At 38.1% G+C, this 17,467-nt stretch overlaps 2 protein-coding genes across 2 annotated transcripts in view; one reads left to right on the top strand and one right to left on the bottom strand.

Moving 5' to 3' along the window:
- The window catches only part of LOC125841392 (lon protease homolog 2, peroxisomal), a 369,735-nt gene that overhangs the window by 238,065 nt on the left and 114,203 nt on the right, over positions 1-17,467 (bottom strand). The window lies entirely within an intron of this gene.
- Positions 1-17,467, top strand: part of LOC125841418 (uncharacterized) — a 56,182-nt gene that overhangs the window by 35,547 nt on the left and 3,168 nt on the right. The window contains exons 35-50 of the mRNA XM_049520540.1: positions 944-1,233; positions 1,324-1,405; positions 1,485-1,799; positions 2,057-2,897; positions 4,768-4,931; positions 5,667-5,823; positions 6,155-6,424; positions 8,108-8,305; positions 10,168-10,210; positions 14,237-14,358; positions 14,483-14,941; positions 15,041-15,814; positions 15,915-15,988; positions 16,091-16,439; positions 16,517-16,615; positions 16,711-16,866. Of these exons, the coding sequence (XP_049376497.1) occupies positions 944-1,233; positions 1,324-1,405; positions 1,485-1,799; positions 2,057-2,897; positions 4,768-4,931; positions 5,667-5,823; positions 6,155-6,424; positions 8,108-8,305; positions 10,168-10,210; positions 14,237-14,358; positions 14,483-14,941; positions 15,041-15,814; positions 15,915-15,988; positions 16,091-16,439; positions 16,517-16,615; positions 16,711-16,866 (4,393 nt within the window). The remainder of the gene's footprint in view (positions 1-943; positions 1,234-1,323; positions 1,406-1,484; positions 1,800-2,056; positions 2,898-4,767; positions 4,932-5,666; positions 5,824-6,154; positions 6,425-8,107; positions 8,306-10,167; positions 10,211-14,236; positions 14,359-14,482; positions 14,942-15,040; positions 15,815-15,914; positions 15,989-16,090; positions 16,440-16,516; positions 16,616-16,710; positions 16,867-17,467) is intronic.

Here is a 17,467-nt window from a genome sequence, read left to right on the forward strand (position 1 = left end):
TTCGTTAACAACTTCACTGTGTTAATTTTTTTTTTCTAAAACTGATTTTTTAGTTTAAAAAATGGGGCCAACAATTTAAATGACCCAACTTTAGACAATACGACCCGAATTACACTTTAGGTCCAAAATAATGACAAGTTATTGCCATGTGGTAAATAATGAAAAGGATAAATATGCACCATTTGTTAGACGGCGAGGGTATATATGCACCACTTTTTTAATGAGAAATATATCCGCTCTAAATCGCAAGTTGAGAGGTTTATTTGTCCCTTCTCCCTATTTGAGATACTGGATATTCACTTGCTCAGGTCTCAAGTTTAACTGTGTGAATCACCTTATCTAAACTCTTAAGCTATCAGGAAATGATTTGATTCATTTATTTATGTTTGGAACTATGATAAATCTCTCGTTTGGTCTTCACATTGTGTTTTTGATTGGGGACTACAATGAGGTGTTTGGATTTTACATTTGGTGTTTTCATCAGTCCTTGTGGCTTTCACTGTAATGATTAATGGATTTAGCTCGAGCTCGAGTGCAATGCAATGTTGAAATAAAAAATATCCCCCGCTGTATGCAGGGGATAAGTACAAGGCTTTGCTTCCACTTTTTCTTAATATTACCTTTAATTTCAAGTTTTAGTGTTGGAATTGAGGCGTTATAGTAGTTGTTGTTGTTATCGTCGTTGTGTGTTAGTTTAGAATGCTAGAGTTTGGCGACAATCACTCACATTCTTAAGTAAGATACTATCTTATATTAGACAAATATCATATGTATTGTGGTTAAGCTATAAAAGGTGTCATGCATTCATAAATAATCAATTAATCAGTATATCTCTTCTATCTATAGTTTTGACACTAACTGTAATTTGAGGACACCTGGTTGTCTGTTGCTCTGCTTTCTCTTAAAAGGTATTATGTAACAAACTTGGCTGTGATGTTTCCAGGATTGTTCTAAAAGGTGATACATTTGACGTGAATGCAAATGTTCTTGGATTAACTATGGAGAGCAATGGAGTCAGAATAGTGGAACCTTTCGATACCTCTGTGAAGTTCTCTAATGCTTCTGGAAAGTCAAATATACAGTTGTCTGTCTCCGATATTTTTATGAACTTTTCGTTCAGCATCTTAAGACTGTTTTTGGCAGTTGAGGATGATATCTTAGCATTTTTGAGGACCACATCAAAGAAAATGACTGTGGTGTGCTCCGAGTTTGACAAAGTTGGGACTATCAAAAGTATGAACTAGTGCATCCATGAGTAATTTTTTTCCCCTTGTGTTAAAGAGAGGTCTAAACTGATGACTAATGTTGATTGTTTCATCACAGGTCCGTGTAACCAAATATATGCTTTCTGGAGAGCTCGAGCTCCACCTGGTTATGGAACAATTGGAGACTATCTGACACCAATGTTAGTAAATTTCCCCAGATTCGTTCTCTCTATTACCTTTGCAAATTTGCCTGTGATACTAACTGCTCTAGTTCAACAGTGACAAACCACCCACAAAAGGAGTCATTGCTCTGAATACCAGCTTTGTCAGAGTAAAGAGGCCTCAGTCTTTCACGCTTATTTGGCCCTCATCCCCCTACGAGGATGGTGAATTGGGGCCAACCACGTGTTTATCTAAAGAAGATAGCACTTGTTCCATTTGGTTCCCTAAAGCACCGAAAGGTTATGTTGCAGTGGGCTGTGTAGTCTCTCCTGGAAGTATGGAACCTCCAATATCGTCTGCCTGGTGCATCTTAGCTTCTTTAGTTTCACCATGTGATCTGAGAGATTGTGTTAATATTGGCATGATGAATCGGTATGTGAAGTTATTTATTTGTTTTCTTTCTGATTCATGGAATCATAGGTACTGGAACTAGTATATAAGCGATAAAGAAAATTTATTCTCATCTTACTCATTTCTTCCAAATTGCATTCAAGTCAAATCATACGACTCATTGGTTTTGCATACTTGTACATATTTTACCGGTCTGTAATGCGGTTACCAATATCACTATACATGCTTTTCAGTTCAATATAGAATATATTCTAATCTGTACTTAGTCTTGCTACCAGATCTTCCAAATTGGCATTCTGGCGTGTGGATAATTCCGTTGGTACCTTCCTGCCTTCAGATCCGACTACTTTGAAGATGTGCGGCAGAGCATATGATCTTCGGCGTATTTTCTTTGGGCTTCCCAGAGATTTTTCTGAAACATCAAAGAGCTCAGAAACTGGGGTTTCGTCTGGTCAAAATCACGCAGTTCAATCAGAGAGGTCATCTACAGTAAACTCTCGTCGCAGGTTTGAAGCCAATGCTACATTTAGGCTAATTTGGTGGAATCAAGGTTCTGGATCTAGAAAGAAATTATCTATATGGCGCCCTATTATTCCTCAAGGGATGGTATATTTTGGTGATATTGCAGTTCAAGGGTATGAGTCTCCAAATACTTGCATTGTACTTCAGGATTCTGATGAGCTTTACAAAGCCCCTTCAGATTTTACGCTTGTGGGACAGATAAAGAAACATAGATCAGTTGATGGTACATCTTTTTGGATGCCCCAGCCTCCTCCAGGCTTTGTATCCTTGGGTTGTATAGCCTGCAAAGGAGCACCAAATCAATCTGATTTTGGTTCCTTAAGATGCATCCGCAGTGATATGGTTGCTAGTGATCAGTTTTCGGAACAAAGCATTTGGGATACATCTGATTCCAAATTCACGAGGGAACCATTTAGTTTGTGGGTTATTGGAGATGAGTTGGGACCTTTCATTGTTCGCAGTGGTTTCAAGAAACCTCCAAAGAGGCTTGCTTTAAAGCTTGCTGATCGAGATATGGCTAGTGGTTTAGAGGATATGGTGGTTGATGCAGAAATCAGAACATTCTCTGCAGCCCTTTTTGATGATTATGGTGGCTTGGTAATCAATTTATGCTTTTCGGTAGCTTTAGTTTCTGCTGCACATTTCTAATTGCCAAATTGGTTAAATTAGTTGTATTATTGATAGAACAAATTGCAATTGTTTGAAAATACTTCTACTAGGTTATAGAACAACAGTGACATACCTCATGTAGTCTCACAGGTGGGGTCCACAGAGGGTAGAATGTAAGTCGACCTTACCCCTACCTTTGTAGGGTTGAGACACTGTTTCTGATGGACCCTCGACTCAAATGAGAAGTTATTTGAAGCTGGGTTGAAAGAAAAATATGTGAGCAAAATATCAAGAAAATGAAGCAACAAATAGTAGAACACCTTACTTTAGATGCTGAAGAAATTACACAATTACTAAATACTACTAGTAAGAGCCTGTTTGGATTGACTTATTTTAGGTGCTTTTCAGGCAAAATAGCTCTTAAGCACTTTTGTAGTGTTTGGGTAAGATGAAAAAAAGTGTTTCTAAGCACTTCTTTTTTACACAAATAATAAAAATAAGCCAAAAGTCATATTAGGAGCTTATGCTTATAAGCCATACGTTATAAGTCAATCCAAACAAGCTCTAATCTGGCTACAAGAAGATGGGTCTAGCCCTTACCTCTCCCATCTAAAGGGCAACAACACTCGACTATCTACTAATTTCTGCCCTTTTCCTCGATCTCCACACCTTCCCAATCTAAGACTATGTACTCAACAAGTTAAAGTTGTGCCATATCCAGTTTTATCACTTCTCCTAGTTCTTCTTCGACCTGCCTCTATCTCTCCTAGCTTGAGGGGGAGTGTTAGAATAGGAATATGTTTATACAATCCTATTGAAATAGGAATAGATTTATACAATCCTATTAGAATAGGAATAGGTTTATACAATCCTATTAGAATAGGAATAGGAATAGGAATACTAAATAGTATCCTACTTGGTAAAGGATTGTATTCTAGGGTCTATAAATAGGGTCTCAATGTAATAATGTAGAAACAACAACAATTCAATACTATTCTTTTCCCATATTTCTCACAACTGATATTATGCATCAAAATCTTAATGAGAAGACAAGCACATTGAGATTGATTGTTAATTTTGTGAAGTCGAGTGATCAACTTGCATACATTTCACCAAGCCCCTCATCGGTCCTCGTGTTAATTACATTTGTAACAAGCTAGGTACATGAATTGTATGCACTAGCTTGAGGGGGAGTTTTAGAATAGGACTAGGTTTATACAATCCTATTAGAATAGGAATAGGTTTATACAATCGTATTAGAATTGGAATATAAATAGGAATACTTAATAGTATCCTACTTGGTAAAAGATTGTATTACAGGGTCTATAAATAGGGTCTCAATGTAATAATGTAGACACAACAACAATTCAATAATATTATTTTCCTATATTTCTCACAACATATAAATAAGTTCCCAATTTCTACTTGTAACATGTCTGGTCAAGCTGTCAAAATCAGTTTATTTTGAGAAGATCTTCATATCAAAAGTGTTTTTTAAACAAGCTCTTAGGGAGAGTAGCAGTTTGTGATTGGCCAATATTTTTATCAAACTGCGAAAAAGGATATGCTTATCAGTTGTCAATTCTTTCTTATATGGGTATTCTTGTCATAAAAAGATCTAAAGCACTTATTTTTAGGAGAAAGCTTCAAACTGAAAGACATCTTCCACTACTATTCTAAAGCATTTAATTTCTTCACGAACCTAAAAAGAAGTGCTTTATTGAAAAAAAAAGCACTTCTGATCTTTCAGAAGAAACAGGCTATTAATGCTTCTACATGCTATTTGTTATTCTGGATTACATTAACAGGGTATATCCATTATTAATTTATATCTCTTTTTGTTCTACTCAATTCGCAGATGGTTCCTTTGTGTAACGTGTCTTTCAGTGGCATAACTTTCAATTTACATCAAAGGTCTGACTATCTGAATTCCAGTGTGACCTTTTCCTTGGCTGCTAGATCATACAATGATAAGTATGATTCTTGGGAGCCTCTTTTGGAGCCAGTTGACGGATCATTGAGGTTTTTTTCTATCTACTTTTTTAACTTCCACTACTTCTTTTATTATTATTGTAACAGTTCTACTGATGAGTAAGATGAGTATAAGCTACAATTTTTTTCCTTGAAATGGAAACTAGAACTTTTAGGGCCCTGGTACTCTACCGTGACACATCGTGTGAAATGTTCTCTTCCTCTTCATGGTTTTTATATGAAATCCATACATTACTTGATCATGGAACTACTGATTATATTCTAGTTATTTGATCATTTGAATTTTTTTTCGAAGACAGAGATTAAGTTCACACCCCTTGAGGTGTGTCTTCCTGGGCCCTGCATGAATGCGGGATGCTTTGTGCACCGGGCTGCCCTTTTCAGACAAAGATTAAGTTCCTTTCTTGTCTTGCCCAAACATTCTGCCTTGATATTTTGGATCATAACTGTAGACTGGAACTGCAACTTTTTTCAATCTTGCCATTATAGCATGAGTTGTATCTATATGGGAACTATCAAACCATTTGAGTCATTCCTATTCTGAATTCTGTGTTTGTTTCTCTTAGATGGTCAATCTTTGCTTTTGTCAGATGTCTACTTATATTTTGGTTTCAACATTCACTACATTTTTTATTGTAGAGATGTAGTTGCTGGGGGGATTTTTTGACCTAGCATATCAACCTCCTTTTCTGCAAAATGTTTAGCATGTATGAGAGCACCTCAGTTTGAGGATTTATTATCTGGAGTGATTTTTTAAATATTCAGGTACCAGTACGATGTCCATGCTCCTGGTGCAGCTTCCCAGATTCGTCTTGCATCTACAAGGGATTTGAACTTAAATATATCTGTGTCTAATGCCAACACAATATTTCAGGCCTATGCCAGCTGGAATAACCTCAGCCATGCCAAGGAGTCCTACCAGGCAAATCTTCTTTCTTTGATAAATATTCTAACTTGGTATCAATTTCTTCAGTATGGAGCACCCAAGCTTAAAGAGCACCCATGTTTAAGGATCATTACTTACACTAAAAATTTCTCTCCAGCTACCTGCTGTTACTTGTTACGTATACATGAGATATTACCATGTGATTCATTCCACTGAATATCTTAACACAACATTTGAGTAATTCAAGAAACTATTCAAACTAAAATATGCAATTCACTATGCTTCATGAGATATTGTATCAGATATCTTGTATATCCTCCTCCTACTGTTAGTAATGTATCCCTATTTTTCTAATTTTATTTGACAGGATGCAGTCTCACCAACTGGAGGAAGCAGGTCCATCATTGATGTTCATCACAGAAGAAATTACTTCATTATCCCACAGAATAATCTTGGTCAGGACATTTTCATAAGAGCTACAGAAATCAGGGGACTACCCAGCATAATTAAAATGCCTTCTGGAGATAGCAAACCAATTAAAGTACCTGTTGCGAAGAATATGCTGGATTCACACTTGAAAGGAAGTTTTTTTGAAAAAGGCAATATAATGGTGACAATAATCATAGCAGCTGCAGAGGTATGTATCCAGTTTCTTTTACAGTGGTAATAGAAAACTAAAGATTTGTGTAAAATACATCAGCTCCTTCATAAATGACAGTGTTGTGTTTAATGGAGGACATGGAAACTAGGAAAACTTACTAGCTGTTTCACAATAGATGCTTGTGGAGCTGCATTTGCTGCTACTTTTAAGTCATGAGACTCGCACTATTTTTTATGCTTGTCAAAGATAGATTAATAGAGAGAGAGAGAGTAGAGACAAGATGAATAAAATCATCTTCCTGACTTCTGGTAGTAGTTAGGGTTTAAGTGATTTGCTTCCTGGAAACATTTACCAGGGAAATGGTTGTGGAGATTCTAAATCTCTATCTAATGATAAGAAAAAACAGGTACGGGATGACTCATTCAAGTTCTTGCAAATTCATATCAGGGTTAGCCTTCTCTGCCTCCACTTTCCGTGAGAGCAGTCGTTGGTACATTGATTAAGATTTGGGAAGACCATGTGATTGGGGATACCTTTTTTCTGTTGTACTCATGACTCTATCAACCTTCTGCTGTCTGCTTCAGAATGCAACCCTTTTTCCCCCTCTGCTCAGTGGTATAAGAATTGTTTCTCCTGGGAGTTCCAAAACTTTCAGAACCAAAATAATAGTAAATAGTTTCCTAACTGGTTTGTCTTTCTAGACTAGCATGATCCTTTGCCATTTGTTGGAATGAATCATTTGGAACTGAGGCTCATCTAGGAAGTTCATTTGCAAAAGTTTTTCCTTGAAGCAATATCTTATCTGAATTAATGTTCTTGCAATCCTTAGTTGGTATAAACATAAACTAGAGAACTATTGTGTTTTCTATTATAGAAGATGCAGTGGAGGTAACCTGTATTGTTTTCTGGGTCTATCCAGTGTTATTTATTTCACTTGAGGCATGCTTATCCCTATAGCCTAAGTGAAACCCGTGTTGTGTGCTTCTTGTTTAAGGATGCTAAAGCAGATGTCAAGAAATAAAGGCATACACCTCATCACTCATGAGCTGTGTCTTAAAAAGGCGGCATCAGACAATAAAAATAGTTGTCAGAGTGATATATTGAGTGCTAACAGAACATTATAAGTGTTTTTTCTATGATTATAAACAATTTGAAATTTTTTATACTAGAAATCTAGTCTCTAAAATTTTCAAAAACTTTTTATTGGATGAAATTAGAAAACCCACCTCCATCAATAGTTTATCCGACCCAAAAAATTATACCCTTCCCATGATAACTTTTTGTTGGAACCAGCTAACTTTAACAAGTTCGGCTCATCTATAAGATGCTGATTAATTTATATCTGAAGTCTTTGGAAGCCTGTTGTCTTAGTTATTGTTGTTTGTAACTCATATGGACGCTTTTTTTTTTTTTTTTTGAAACAGGTAGCATTTTGTATTCAAAAGCAATACATAGGTAGTATTGAAAAGTCATATTTACAAAGGTGGAAATGGATATAAAGTATGCCACAAATAAGATCAAACTAAAATGGTATCTAGGATTGATTCTGTATCACCAGAGTACAGTTTTGTACACCAAAAGCAGAATAACAAATCTTAATCTTCTGTACTGAATTGCTTCTATCCTCAAAACATCTGTCATTTCTTTCCTTCCAAATTGTCCTCCATATACATGAAGGGATGATCCTCCATTTCTTACATTGACGCCTTTGAAATGCAGTTCCAACAGGTTGAAGGCTTGTCTTCTCATGAATATGCCGTAGAAGTCCGTCTTGCTCCAGATCAGAGTCACCCTTGTCCATCTCTGTCCATTCAACAAAGTGCACGCACTCGTGGCAATAGCTCATATAGTTCTATATCTTCTGATATAATCTCAGTGAAATGGAATGAAGTATTTTTCTTCAAAGTTGATTCACCGGTCTGTACTTTCTGCCTCTGCAAAGTCTCATAGGACGTACATCATGAATTCATATTACTATTATATTGCATGCTCCTGAAAATAATATACTTGCTGCATATATTGCATGTCTGTCTGCTCATAGAATGCTTAGTGGCTCTGAGGTGGTCTCTTCTTCAAAATTTATTCAATTAATCCTTTAATTAAGAATCATCTAAGGATTCAGATTCAAGAATTGTTGACCATAATGGGGAACTCTAATTGGGTTCTCAAGATCCTTATATTAAGTTGGTTAGTCATACTTTCGATAGCTTGAATTGCCAAGTGGTTGAAAGAAGCAAATGCAAATGAGAGAGTCATTACAACGTGTAAGCTTAATGTGAATTGTAATGATACAGAAATGGAAGAGCTTGGAAGGTGTTGAGAGTAGAGTATTGAGTAGAGTATTTTGTACTCCTTTTTCCTGTTTTCTTTCTTTCTTTCTTTCTTTTCTTTTTAATAGGGGGGAGGGGTGGATTAATATTTGTATCATCTTCTGACATTGCAAGTTTTGTAGACAATTACATGAACTTCTTGGATAGAACTCCATTCTGTGCTACTGACTTTTGTGTACCTATTGCTTATATGCTTATCCATCTTTGTTGCAGAAATACAGTCTTTAAGGGTTTACTTATGGAAAATGGTTTTCACCAAAACATAAACTGCTCATATTATGCAAACAACTGTGACCTTTTATCTGTGTTTCCTGCAAACACACCATTTTTATGTTTGCTTCTGGAGTCAGTGGAAACATTGGTGGGACCTTAGTGAGTACAACTGTTGATCATGTTGCACCTGTCAGATATAATAACAACACTGAATGGTTCTCTGAGTCAAGGTTCCTCAATGTGCTTTATTATGAGGTTTTCTGATCACTGACACAAGGAGAAAATCTATTTGACTTGTGTAGTACATTGCCCTCCCTCTCTTGCATGTGTGCTTAGTTCCTCTTAGGATCATATAGAGGTTTACATAGGAGAGAGAGAGAGAGAGAGAGCATATCAAAAAGATACATCTTCTTTCCATTGCTTTAGGTGAGACCAAGGTTGTACCCGTAAGGCCATGCCATTATGTTAGATCTCAAAAGAACATAGTAAAAAACATTAGAGACTGGAAGGTAATTTCTGAATTTTGAAGGAATCAAGTAAATGAATAATTTTGTTTTCCAAATATGGATAAGGGGCACTCGTCCCCCATCCACCCCCAAAAGCTCTTTTTGCCCTCCTATTTTTCTGAATAAGCTGTAGCATTTTCCATGTATGTGTACGAATCATAGTTGTTGATGGATGTAGTCATATTTACTTTTTAGTTACTTTCTGTCATCTATGTCCAACACATATAACACATCTGCAACTTACCGAGGACAAACCTTAGACAGGAGGGGATGGAGGTCACGAATAAGGGTAGAAAGTTAGTAGGTAGTTGCGAGGTGCTCCTATTACTAGCCTATTCATGTCCTTGGCTGGGTGGATCTCCGTGTCAGTCATAGTATTATCATCTGTGGTTTACTGTGGACTACACCTTGTTCTTAATGTTGCGGTTTCTTGCATACATGCTCTGCACTACTTTGCTATTAGCTGTCATGATTTTCTTTAAATTACTGCCTTGATTTGCTTGAGCCGAGGATCTCTCGGAAACAGCCTCTTGACCTCGGAGAGGTAGTGGTAAGGCATGTGTACACTCTACATTCCCTAGGCGGATTTCACGGGGGTTGTTGTTTTTACTATGTTTTTGGCTACTAATAATTGTTTTGCGTGCTTCTTATCTTGCAATTTATTTAACATCAAGCTTTTTCCTCGTCGTTTTTTGAAAATTTTCATTGTCATGCTTCTATTACCAAACAGGATTTCTGCAATCTGGAGCTTGTTGTAATGGATATGGGAAGAGGTATTTCTTAACTACTATTTTGTCATTTTGCTGCTTCCTTATTTTCATAGCTCATGCAATTTAGAGTTCCAATATATCCAGAAATCTTCTCTTTGTTGGTCTCACTCAAAACAAGCAAACTTTTTTGAATTTGATTAATCAGAAAAACATTTGTATTATGAGTGAAATGATTGTGAAAACATTATCATGGTAGTGGCAAGAAGCAGTAACTGGAAAGTCTAATTGCATTCTTGAATCTGCTTACCAGGAAGGATCAGAATCTGGTTAATTGCAACCAGCTTATGTTTGGATAAAAGTTAAATTAAGACGTTTAGCGATGCATGCTAAAAAAGGCCTCGTATGGATTCTTTTGTTGCTGGAACCTGCATATTAACGACACCATCTACCAACTATCTTCCAAAAAGTACATCAACAACAACAACAACGACAACATACCCAGTGAAATCCCACTAGGTGGGGTCTGGGGAGGGTAGAGTGTACGCAGACCTTGCCACTACCTCGTAGAGGTAGAGAGGCTGTTTCCGAGAGACCCTCAGCTCAAGTATATCAAATCCAAGTAAAAGGCGAGGAAAACAGTGTATAAAACATAACATCCAATAAGAGAGATAGTTATAATCAACAAAGGAGACAACGACATCAATAAAACAATGAGAGAAGTGAAACGCAGTAAACACCAAAAGGCTATAGGTATCACAGACAAGAACTGCAAGTGCAAGGCTAGTACTACTGCAAACGCTAACAACCCATACCCTCGCAAGGGAGGACAGCACGCTAGCCCTACTAACTTTCAACCTTAATACGCGACCTCCACTCCTTCCTATCTAGAGTCATGTCTTCGGTAATGCGAAGCTGAGCCAAGTCCTGTCTAATCACCTCTCCCCAATACTTCTTAGGCCTACCTCTACCCCTCCGCGTACCCTCTACAACCAGCCCCTCACACCTCCTCACTGGGGCGTCTGCGCACCGTCTCTTCACATGTCCAAACCATCTCAGTCTCGCTTTTCTCAGCTTGTCCACCACAGAGGCCACTCCTTCCTTCTCCCGAATAACCTCATTCCTAATCTTATCACTCCTAGTGTGCCCACACATCCATCTCAACATCCTCATCTCCGCAACATGCATTTTCTGAACATGTGAGTTCTTGACTGGCCAACACTCCGCTCCATACAACAAGGCCGGTCTAACAACCACTCTGTAAAACTTACCTTTAAGTCTAGGTGGAATTTTCTTATCACACAAGACTCCTAAGGCAAGCCTCCATTTCATCCAAGCAACCCCAATGCGATGTGTGACATCATCATTGATGTCGCCACTTCCTTGGATTACAGACCCAAGATACTTAAAACTTTCTTTCTTAGGAATGATCTGTGTGGCAAGTCTCACATCCCCATCAGCCTCATCCAACGCATCACTGAATTTGCACCCCAAATATTCTGTTTTGGTCCTACTCAACCTGAACCCTTTGGACTCCAGCATTTGTCTCCACAACTCCAACCTCGCATTGACTCTGTCCCGCGTCTCATCAATCAGTACTATGTCATCCGCAAATAACATACACCATGGGACCCTCTCCTGAATAGACCACGTCAACTCGTCCATCATCAAAGCAAATAGAAAAGGGCTAAGGACTGATCCTTGGTGCAGCCCCATCTCAACTGGGAAATGTTTTGAGTCACCTCCAACCGTTCTAACCCGAGTCTTCCACCGTACATGTCCTTTATCGCCCTAATATAAATCATCGGGACACCTTTCGCCTCCAAGCACCTCTAGAGGACATTCCTTGGTACTTTGTCATAGGCCTTTTCAAGGTCAATGAACACCATATGTAGGTCTCTCTTCCTTTCTCTATATTTTTCTACTAGTCTTCGCATAAGATGAATGGCTTCGGTAGTCGACCGTCCCGGCATAAATCCAAACTGATTCTCAGAAATGGACACCCCTCTCCTCACCCTCATCTCCACCACTCTCTCCCAAATCTTTATAGTATGGCTTAGCAATTTGATACCCATGTAGTTGTTACAGTTCTGGATATCACCCTTGTTTTTATATAACGGAACCATTGTACTCCACCTCCATTCATCAGGCATCTTTGCTGTCTTAAAAATAACATTAAACAGCCCAGTCAACCACTCTATGCCTGCCTTGTCCGTGCTCTTCCAAAAATCCACCGGAATCTCATCGGGTCCGGTCTCTCTTCCCCTACTCATCCTACTAATAGCACGTATAACCTCCTCGATCCTAAAACACCTGCAGTACCCAAAGTCCCAAAGTCTTTCAGAGTGCGCCAAATCACCCAACACAATGTCTCCGCCCCCTTCTTCATTCAAAAGTTTGTGAAAGTATCTTCGCCATCTTTGCTTGATGGAGGTCTCATCCACCAATACTTTGCCTTCCTCATCCTTGATACATTTCACTTGGTCCAAGTCGCGAGCCTTCCTCTCTCTTGCTTTTGCGAGCCTATACAATTTCTTCTCCCCACCTTTGTCCCCTAGCTCGACATACAAGCGTTCGAATTGAATTTCTAGTGCTTCCACTTCATTCATAACTGATTGTAAGTGAGTAACATGATACATTTCCCAAGTGAATAGCTTGATGTTCTTATGGATTTGTTGATCTTTTATGGGATATTCGTGTCCTCATTTATTTGATTAGTTGTGTAAGTTTCGTCATAAATAAATTACCCATGCCATGGAAGTGAATTTAGGGTGAATCAAGATTCATCCGTCCTTTTCCCATCATCCCTAACTCATTTACATTCCCTCTATTCATCCATTACAACAATTAAATCTTTGGAATTCAAACCAATGACGATCAAAATCTCTTAACCACCTCGAGGCGAACCATAGCCCTAACCTCAATCAAAGGGGTTATTTCCACCATGGATAATCTACCCATACCATATTATCACAAATTCATCAAGCCAGGTGATATTTGTGTTAATATCATAATATAACACAAATAATCCATATAATACTCTCTTTGGTGGTTGGGGTTAGGATTTGGGGTCAAAACATCTTCAATGTCTTGTGCCCTAGCTTGGGTGTAGGAAGAATGGGGCGAAAATCCCATCTTTCAGATTTTCATATTGCTAGTACATCAGATAAGTCACGTCATGGTGTAGCCATCACGTGAAAGGATTTCTCTTCACGCTATGGTGCACATGTCGTGTGCGTGATTGCTGAATCATCCCGGCACTACAATGGAGGCTTACTGTGCTTCCCTTCATTTTTTAACTTCAATGCTCCTCCCTTTATGCTACCATTTCAAGCCCACTCATTTCTGATTCTTCCCAACAAACAAATCATTGTTCCACAATCGACACTATGTTTAAGCAACATATCCAACCCCAAACATATAATAGCATAAAATAGCACATTTAGAAGCATGAAATGGGTTTAAAAGTGTATGGGTTTGATTGAATAATGAAGGATCTTGTACATTAGTGAACTTGTCTCTTAACCTTATTTCCTCTTTAATGCACCCACGAGGGCGGGTAGGTGTAGAAGATTGCGTGTCATTTGTAGAAAACCATATCTTTTTGTAAGATTTTCTACTTAATAGTATTACGTTTTTTAAAAAAACTTATTGTTAATAGTATCTTATACCTGATCAAAAAACAAGCATATAGGAGCATGCGGAGCTTTACATTTGCGTGATATTTTCTTGCACTGCTTGTGAAAGAATGGAATATTTGCAGTAGAAACCTGTTTTTTAACCAGCTCTGTTACATTCATCCCTCTGAGGTGGCCCTTTCTGTTGACATAGTTTTCTGATTAGATTTATTCGTCATAAGCTTAAGCTCATTTATCCAATCGTAAATATAGATATTCTCATCAACTATAACTTTAGTTGAATGGGAAATTGGAAGAATGTGTGTTCGAAGAAATAAATGTTGAGAGCCTGTCAGAATTTCTATTTATCTTTTTGTATTTGTGTCTATATCTTAACAGGCGTCTGAGTTGTCCATTTAATACAGATTAGACTAATGTGTGGTGCTGTATTTTTAATTTGAACTGTTCTTTGCAGGTTATACTGTTGGTTATTCATTAGCTCCGCTGAACCATATATTTAGACCCCAAGAGAATCCAGCGTCTTACAACAGTTCACTTGAATTCAATTGGCTAGAGTTGTCCTCTTCGGGGTCTACGGTGATTTTCTCTTCTGTTCCTTCTTCTTTTTATATTGTTCCTGAAAACAAAATAGGAATTGCTTTACGGTGTCCCGTTTTGCTACTTTTTTATGGCGTCTTGCTTATCTCACCATGAAATGCAGATGATAACTAGTGAAGGAAAAGAAATGAAATCATCAGGAAGAATAAAATTAGCTGCTTACTTATCTCCTCAACTTGAAGTTGGAAAGAGTGAGAAGTCCTATAACACTAAGGCAAGATCTGGGTTTATCCAGATTAGTCCTACCAGAGAAGGACCTTGGACTACTGTGAGGCTGAATTATGCTGCACCTGCTGCTTGTTGGCGACTAGGAAATACTGTTGTTGCCAGTGAAGTGAGCGTAGCTGATGGAAATCGATATGTCAAGATTAGATCTCTGGTTTTAGTTCGTAATTACACAGAATTTACACTGGATTTACAGCTCAAGCTCAATGCTTCAAATGAGAAAAAAAGACATGATAATGATGAGACACAAGAGGTTTATGTTGATGAAGTTGTGACAGATGAGTTTTTTGAGACCCAGAAATATAATCCTGATATTGGGTGGTTTGACGCTAATGAGGTATGTATCCACATTTTATTGTTTTTTTACCTGTACTTTAAGTAGCAATTGGCTTCTCTATTTCTGGTCTTAAGCCATCAATTTCTGTCATTTGGGTAGGGGACAAATGAAGTTGAGCTTCCATCAGGCTGGGAATGGGTTGATGAATGGCATGTAGATAAGAAATCTGTGAACACTGCTGATGGATGGGTTTATGCTCCAGATTTCAATAGTTTGAAATGGCCAGAGTCGTCCAATCCACTAAAATCTGTTAACTATGCAAAACAGAGACGGTGGCTTAGGAACAGGAAAGGCAAGTCAAGAGATCTCAAGGCTCAGATTTATGTTGGGCCTATAAGACCTGGGGAAGTTGTTCCGTTGCCTTTATCTGTCCTGACCCATTCTGGATTATACGTACTGCGAGTGCGGCCTTCATACTTGGGAAAAACTGAAGAATATTCATGGAGTTCTGTAATGGATGTGTCTGGAAACACTCGGGATCTTGAGATGCCAACAGAAAACGCTGGAATATCTGTATCAAATCTCAGTGAGTCTGAGGAACTCCTATACTGCCCTGCAGTTAGTGGAACCTCATCCAACAGTAACCGGGGCATGTGGCTTTGCTTGAGTATACAAGCAACTGAGATCACAAAGGACATGCACTCTGATCCAATTCAAGATTGGACCCTTGTGATCAGGCCACCCCTTGCGATTACCAATTATCTTCCTCTTACTGCTGAATATTCTGTTCTTGAGATGCAAGCCAGTGGTCATTTTCTCACTTGCGTTAGAGGGATATTCTCTCCTGGTGAATCTGTCAAGGTTTATAGTGCCAACATAAGGAATCCTTTGTACTTCTCGTTGCTTCCACAAAGAGGATGGTTGCCGTTACATGTTAGTTGTTGTGATAACTTTGTGTTCTCTTCACCCAGTTGATTCTTGATGCCTTTTCTAATGAACTGTAATGATGCTAACTTCTTAACGTTCTTTACAGGAGGCTATACTCATATCCCATCCTAAGATGGCACCTTCAAAGACAATAAATCTAAGAAGTTCAATTTCTGGAAGGTCTCAAAGAAAATAAGATAGCTGATTAAGTTCTTTCTTCATTTTGTGTAAAATGTTATTTTAGTTTTCATTCTTAATTCTTTAAGCTACTGGCGCTTGCAGGATTGTTCAAGTAATTGCTGAGCATACGCATACCCATGAAAGGCCGCTGCAAGCAAAGATTACCAAGGTCTATGCTCCTTTTTGGCTTTCAGTTGCACGATGTCCGCCAATTACTTTCAGGCTTATAGACTTGAGTGGTCGGAAAACAAAGAAGAAGATTGCTTTGCCTTTGCTATCTAAAAGGAATAATGATCTTGTGCTAGAGGAGATCTCTGAGGAGGAAATATATGAAGGAAATACAATTGCATCTGTTATAAACTTCAAGTTGCTAGGCCTTTCAGCATCAATTAATCTGTCGGGTGAGAAGAGTTTTGGTCCTGTTAAGGATCTTTCTCCGTTGGGTGACATGGTAAAGAATCTTTATCCTGTGTAGTATATGTTTTATCCGTGTTTAGAAACCTATCCATAATCCGTCCTCAATACTAGGATGGCTCATTGGATTTCTGCGCCTACAACACTGATGGAAATTGCATGCGGCTTTTTGTATCATCAAAACCTTGCCCTTATCAAACTGTTCCAACGAAGGTTCTGTCTCAACAGCAGTATCAGCTTCGTTCTCTCAACTCCTATAGAATCCAATTCAAACATCTTTATTGAGTACTTACCAGCTCTTTTGGCAGGTTATTACTGTTCGGCCATTTGTTACATTTACCAATAGACTTGGTCAAGATATATTTTTGAAATTGAGCAGCGAAGATGAGCCAAAGGTTTTACGTGCATCTGATGTCAGAGCCTCATTTGTATATCGCGACACAGGTGGACCTGATGAACTCCAGGTGAGTGGATTCTCTGTACTGTGTTATCTGAACTTAAAATTAATTAAAAAATGCCTATGGGAAATACATCCTTAATATTGGTGTCTTACACAGTCTACACTTCTTTCTTTTTGGCCCTCTTCTGAAACCGTGAGGCGTGAATGATATGGTAACGAACTGTCTTCATTTGGCTTTGAACTTCTATATTTCTAAGAGGATATATCTCTCAGACTTGTGATTTTCATTATATATTTCTCATTTGGAATTTAGTATATTTATGGTGCTATAAAGTATCTTTTTCTGCCATTTCTGATGCATTAATCAAAGTAATCTTGTTCCACTCTAGACGCTGCCATAAACGTGTTGACTATTTGTTTAAACAAGGTACTATTAGGGTTACTGGTGTGACCATAGATTATGGACCATGGCTGTGCTAGTTTGAAAAAGTGGATATGTAGTAAATTTCCTGGTGAAGTTTCTTACGTGTTCATTTTGGAAGGAAGGTGTCAATAATACCACATAATCCTCATTTTTTCTGCCTACTTGATTGTTAGTTATTGCAGTTTTTAAGAGTTAGCTGATAGCAGGCAAATTCACTTACAATTTAATATCAATTTTGAAG

This window comes from Solanum stenotomum, chromosome 10, assembly GCF_019186545.1.
Source record: "Solanum stenotomum isolate F172 chromosome 10, ASM1918654v1, whole genome shotgun sequence".
In the NCBI taxonomy this organism is placed as follows: domain Eukaryota; kingdom Viridiplantae; phylum Streptophyta; class Magnoliopsida; order Solanales; family Solanaceae; genus Solanum; species Solanum stenotomum.